At 40.9% G+C, this 6,707-nt stretch overlaps 1 protein-coding gene across 1 annotated transcript in view; it reads left to right on the top strand.

The window, feature by feature from the left end:
- Positions 1-249: 249 nt before the first annotated feature.
- ICMT (isoprenylcysteine carboxyl methyltransferase) overlaps positions 250-6,707 on the top strand; it is a 67,198-nt gene continuing 60,740 nt past the window's right edge. The window contains exon 1 of the mRNA XM_069240005.1: positions 250-514. Within this exon, the coding sequence (XP_069096106.1) occupies positions 317-514 (198 nt within the window). The 5' untranslated portion in view covers positions 250-316. The remainder of the gene's footprint in view (positions 515-6,707) is intronic.

Raw genomic sequence — 6,707 nt, 5'->3', positions numbered from 1 at the left:
TCTCATGTGATTGGAACTAGTAGCACTACTTTAGTCAAACCTCATGTAGCCGTTGTCCCCTTTCTATAAATGTACACTACAGTAACGGTGTTCACTGTTTCCTTTTCGAAACAGTTTCCTTGCTGTTCAAAAGATGGCGGAAAAATAGTGCTGTGTAAGTGGGTAGTTAAAATATGTTTGTCCTTTTTCTATTTCAACACATTTACGTTAGGTTGAGAGTATACTCTCTATGTCTATGATCCGTGGCCGTGGACTGTTCTGTTTCATTTACCCATTTGGCAGGACTCGCAATACTTCACTGTTCGCTGCTTTCGACATGGCTCTGCTGCGGTTCCCGCCTGAGGGACGGGTCAGCCTGTTCAGTTTCGTGCTGGGTCTGTCTGTTCTGTTGCTACCGCTGCTTCCTGGACTGGAGCCGCTGTTAGGTGGGACACCAGGACGGCTAGCGCTAGGTTTCTACATCGCAGGACTGAATGGGCTGCTGTTGTTGCTGTACCGTGCACTGCTTTACCAGGTACCCCGGTTTTTAAGTATAGACTACAACGCAACCTGGGCTGTTTAGATCCAACTTTTAACACTTCAGCATGTGCTTCAGTGCCTCCTGCCTAAATGCTTTCCAAGACTTTTCTTTTTGCCACGTTAAGAATGCTGACTGGAAGTCAGATGACTTTAGAGTAGAATTGTTTTACCACCCAAGCCGTGTCGTGTGTTTTGAGAGTGCGGGTGCTGATCTTTACAATGTCAAGCTGTGTTAGTGGGCAGATAGAGCAGTTTCAGGCATCTGAACAAGATGTACAGTTTGACAAGACCTCTACTCGAGGCTACTTACCACATACATAATTACTTGAAATGTTTAAATGCAAGAAGACTGTTAAATTCCCTCTTTTACTAGACTCAGCTAAACGATTTGTTTTCTGCTAAGTTTACTCGCTTTGATTGCAAAGGTCCGCGGCCTTCATCTGTTTTTGTGAAATTCATGTCTGTAGCCAGATGCATTTTATACCTTTCAAAATGGGTATGCCTTCTTTTGCTGCTATGTTATCGTTGTATGATTCAGCACCCTGTGGCTAACAATTTACAGCTGTTGTTAAAGGCCAGGCTGGTAGAGTAAAACTTTTAAATTGCTGTGCAGTAATTATTGACAGCCGTTAATGCTGTTGTACCTTTATTTTGTTTTAATATTAACTACTTTGTAATTCTGGCTGTGATGGTTTAATGAGGTACTCCATACACTACTTTCAGTCATTGGGTCGCCCGTGACATTTTGGGACCATACCATAGCATTTCGTGGACATTAACATTTTAGACAGGTGCACTGGGGATTGGGTAATTCCTTTATTTCCTTTGCTTCTTGCTGCTGCAACATAAAGCAAACATAGCAGCACTGATGATAATGAATGAATGTGTGTGTGTGTGTGTATGTATATATATATATATATTTTTTTAAGTTAGTTGTTTAAATCCTGCAGTAAAACTACCCGTCTCGTGATCTTCAGAGTACCGGGTGTGGCTCTTTTTCTCTCGTTCCCAGAGGCTCCTGTTCTACTCAAGCCTCTTGCTTGCATGTATGAGTTCCTTATGTGCTTCTCTGAACTTCAAAACACTGGGTGTGGTTTTCCTCCTGCTCATGCCTGGCAACACTCCGGCTTGCATCTGAGAAGGTCTGCAAGATCAGCAGTTGTAAAGTGCTAGAAATCCTGCTCACAAAAAGTATGTTTATGAAGGAAAATCAGTGCTGACAGATAAGGCTGAAATATTCACTGCATAGAGCATGGTCATTTCTTTTAACTCCTATTTTTCAAACTTTTGTTTCAGCATGTGTGTTCAGTGAGTCCACCTCACACCTTCTGCATTCGGCTCTAGCTTCAATGCCATAAAACACTAATTAGATATCTGCTTCATTATACATTTACTGCACACTCTTCAATACATTTACTGCACACACTACAATAGTCATCCACACTTCATACACGTAGATGGAATTTGCTGAAAAAAGGGATAAATCTATTTCCGAATTGGCGGACGCTCCCAGCCAGTGCCAAATAACTAATTTTTAGTGAGTGAGTGAAGAAAAACCTATTCGCATAATAGTGAGGGAGTACCTTTAAATAAGGCATATTTATCTATGTCAAGTCACCTTGTGCAGGATACAGACACTGTAACAAGGTCGGGGTACACTAGATTTTGCTTAAAAGGGCTGCCCTAGTTCTGGTACACAAAATGTTAGGGCTCTTAATGTCTGAATGATGTGTACACTCGGAATAACATGTGTAAGCTGTCTGCCCTGAATATGGAACACTATGTATGATGTTGTTTCTCTCTACAACCTACATTCTTTGACTGCTTACTGAAAGCCTTCTCTCACTATACTCCTAAGACTTCCTTGAACAATTTACTTTGGCCTAATTCCAATTCGTTTCTCTCCTTTCTTTCTTCAGAGTGACCCTCTTCTTACTTTCCATCCTCTGCATACCTTTTATTTCTGAGAACATCATCCTCTTAGTCTCATGTGTGTCTGCCTTAAACCTTCATATTGTAATCCTGCAGTTGGCTGTTACCTAATTTATTAGATCACAACCTCTCCTCTTTAAAACCTGATTAGTTTAATCTAACATTAGCTAATCTCTGCTAGTTTATCTATCTCACCAACCATTCACCTGTATCCACTTAGCCTCATTGATGATTACACCTACCTGGTACTCATATATCGCAAATTAAATGGAGTAAATGTGTGCCATTTTTTTTTTTGCCAGCACATTACTAATCACAAGAACCACTAGACCAACCACTAAACCTGGGATCCGGAGTAGCATGTTGCTCACCATAAAGCACTTCAACCCATCATCGAGGGTAGTAAGCACTATATAAATCCAATTACATTAATGTAACTCTTATAGTTAAGATGGGGCATGAGCAGGATTATGATTCAAAACCAGACTTAGAGTCATTTTTAATTACATCAATTTTGCACAGAATCGGTAGTGAATGGCACTACACACCCAAGAGGTGTTTTTGAGTTGATGGAGCAATCTAAAACATTTTTTCAGGTGACCCAAGAAGTGAAGTTGCACCACATATTATTTAATATAGTGGTTAAAAGCCAACTGTTTCAGCAGATAAAATAGGTACTTTTTGTCTGGAGTCCTTCAAGCCATACCAAAGTGCACAAGATTGTGAGACAATCCCTCTCTTTGCATGATCACTCCAGTTTTGTTTATGGTGACTTGTATTGCTGTTTTTTAAACTCTGCACACTGAGGCGCTGCCAGCCGAGCCCCGGTGTATGCTCCGTGTCCCTTAAAACATGGGAGAATTTGCTAACTCCTAATTGGATTTTTTGCCTTTCCAGTAAGGCCATAGTATATGGCCCAGGAAAATACATTAGTGGTATGGAAAGTTAACCATCACCTGTGAACTGCAGCACATACTGGGCCATCCACTAAGCTGGCACGGAAGAACAGGGCATAAGGCCTAGATGTGTAACCTGATTGCTACAGCTTTTAAAACTGCAGTTTAATCTGTCTAAATAACCATTTCAATAGGAAAGAGCCCTGCGTTTACAATTTAAGTGAGTCACTCCTAATTATGCCCTGTAGCTCACAGAGGATGGTGCTTAGAATGTAAGAGTTGGACATGCAACAATTTAGCGTTGGTATGCACCTACAGTGACTAGTCCTCAAAAGCTGTTTTCACTGTAAAGGGCTGTAGATGCCTTATGAGAAAAACTTTAGATCAGAAAAAGATCCTATTTTTGCTTTGAGATAATATATCAGAATGATTGAGCCACTATTTGTAATATGTATTAAACATCCAATTCACTAATGAAGTCAGATTTTTGATAAATAATTTAGGAAAAAACTTTTAGAACCTTAGACTTTCTCTGCCTGAACCTCCAGTATGCCAATTAGCATTGTCTTGCCAATAGCTGACCCCTGTCATTGCTTCACCTTAATGAGGTGTGGAAACTTCTCCCAGAGTAGAAACAATGGCTTAGTCCTTATGGCAGGAAGATCCTGGTGTGAGGTATGTGACTCCTCTCAGCCTAGAAAGGGCACCAGGTATGGTCCAGGAACTGCATTAACTTGAAATAGGCCAGGGTGAGGGCTGCCTGTATATAGTTAAATGTTAAGAGAGACCTGAGAGAGAGAAGCCTTTGTTCCCTGGGTTAACTAAATCCAGTTAGGCACCAGCTCAGTGTCAGCTGCTCTTAAAACTAGTTTTGTAGCGTTGAGGAATATTGGATTGGTTATTACCCTAACTCCCTCCTCCACTCCCGACGGGGGCAGTAGAAACCTCCAAGTGTGGATGGATTCTCCTGTGATGATCTTAGTCAGAATAGTGCACAGCTGGATATTTTTCAGCAAGGCAAACAGTATATGCTACAAAAAGGATTGACTCTGAGAACATTTTTCTCATTGGTTTGTTAGTGTCTAGCAGTTAGCCCAACGCGCTGGCTAGACAGTCAAAAAAAAAGCAACACCACCCATAACTCATCAGAAACATCTGGACCTGTGGAAGAACAGAAGAGGACTGGACCTGCTATCTATGACCTGTGTGGAGACCCGAAGGATGGACCTGCTCCGAGTTGTGCCCATGACTGAGACGTGGACTTTGAGGGTCAATTCACTGCCCTCCTCTTTGACTACATGGACCAACAAGCTGCAAGAGGCCTTTTCTTGGAGTGAACGGATAGCTAATAGCAACAGGACCTGTACTGGACCCCGCTGGTGGCCTCTGATGGAGTGAGTCCTGACTCCTAAGTGTTGTCTCTGAGGTCCTAGGAGCTTTAGAAGAGATCAAGAGGAGCTGTTCAAGAGAGTCTGCAATGTTGGGGATAGGAAAGATTTTGAACTCCAACCACTCTAGGACATAATTTTTCCCTATGGCAAAGGTGCCAGGCTTCAAGAGGACTTTGTTAGCGACACCTTCCAGGATTGCCTCGCCTTGGAGGATCTTGATCTCCATTTAATAAATAATAATAATAAGCCTGAAAGTAGAAATCTTGACCAGACGAAAATGCAAAAAGTATCTGCACCAAAGGAAGTCTTCAGCAGCTGCAAACATTTGAAAAATCCCAATTCTTGACTTCAGTGGGATCTCAACTAGTGGCTGACTTCCCTAGATACAGACTGTAACTTTGCACCGCTGGAGGATTTTGACCTTCATTTCAGAGACTGTCAGAAGGTAAAACCTTTGACCAAGATGACCCGCTTCATGTATCAAACCTCTGCACTATCTTAGTCAGCCGTAAAACACATGTGGGTCCTGACAACCAAGGACAGTGACGTTTGATTGGTGCTTTTAGTCCTAAAATGTTGATTGGATTTTAGTCTGATTTTGTATCATTTTATATTATTTAAATTCTCTCTATTTTTAGAAGTTAGCTGTGGGATTCTTAATCTATTGTGTTGTGCTTTTTTCATTGTTTGGTACTTCTAAATACTTTACACACTGTTCTTTAAATTAGATCTGTCCACTCCTGACCTTAGCTCAAAAATATTGAGCCCGGGTTTATTTACTGAACTTGTGTGTTGAACCTGGCAAGACTTTATTCCTATTTACTTGGGAAGGACTTACATTCTTCTCAACTAAAATCTTATTTTCTTACATTCATGAAACCACCCAGTCATACCACAGTACACAGAACCATCATTCCTCTGCATCATAATAATCCGGTATACTGGAATTGTGCGACTGTGCGGCTGCAGTGGTTCCCCCCCCCCCCCCCCCCATAAGTATAGGTTTGCTACACAGTACATCATCTGCTACATAATTTCTACCTCAAACGGTTAAAAAGTTACTAAAAACGCAGTAAAACATGTTGCTGCTCAGTGGAGGGCCCTTTGCAAAGTTTGACTGGTCATCTTTGTATTGTTTACTGCTTTGTTTTTTCTGTTGGACTGACACTAATGAGATGCAACTAGTGGCCAGGAAGTGTTAACAAGTGTAAAAATGAACTTATAAAATCCTAAAGTGTGCCGCATTAGGCCATCTAATTTGTCTTTTCTTGCAGCTTAATCTACACTACCATGCTGCATAATTTGGCCCTTCAATGCCACATACTTCCAGTGGTGATGATAATAATAAATGCGCTAGATTTTTAGGGTGCAGTGATACTGAAGGACTGATTGTCTTGGTGCTATTATTGGACCCTTGTCAACATATGTAGTGCTTAAGACTAGAAAAAGGTTTAAAGTTGATTGCCTAGTGATGTGCATCCTTTTCTCCGTACCATGGATGTTTAGCGGAAGAACATTCCAAGTTTTGACAGTGATGTCTAGAAGGTATGACTGCCTAGCCAAGAACCGTGCTCCCTAGAAACAGAAAGAAAATTGCTGCAGTCATACTGGCAAGATCTGTTAGGGATGCAGCAGGGAAAAGTATTGATTAATGATTAATAAGTGCTGAACCCTACTATGGAAAGTAATGCAATACGTTGTGCATTTTCTTGAGTTAGAGCTATTCACATTGTAAATTCATTACTGGATTTTTCTTGTCATATAAATTGGTCAACCCTGCCTCAAAATTGAGTCTTTTCCTGCCATATAATTTAGTGGCCCAGCATTTAACTAAAGCACTTCCATTTACCTTCTTCCTCTATCTTAAAACATATAAAATTATCACATAAACCATTACCAGAAGTCAACTTTTGGCATTACAGTGTAATGCTCAGAGCACCATAACCAAAATATAATTTGGGACGGTTTG

This window comes from Pleurodeles waltl, chromosome 6 (genome assembly GCF_031143425.1).
Source record: "Pleurodeles waltl isolate 20211129_DDA chromosome 6, aPleWal1.hap1.20221129, whole genome shotgun sequence".
Lineage (NCBI taxonomy): Eukaryota > Metazoa > Chordata > Amphibia > Caudata > Salamandridae > Pleurodeles > Pleurodeles waltl.
Note: the sequence above shows the minus strand (reverse complement) of the source record. Positions and strands in the feature narration are given on the sequence as shown.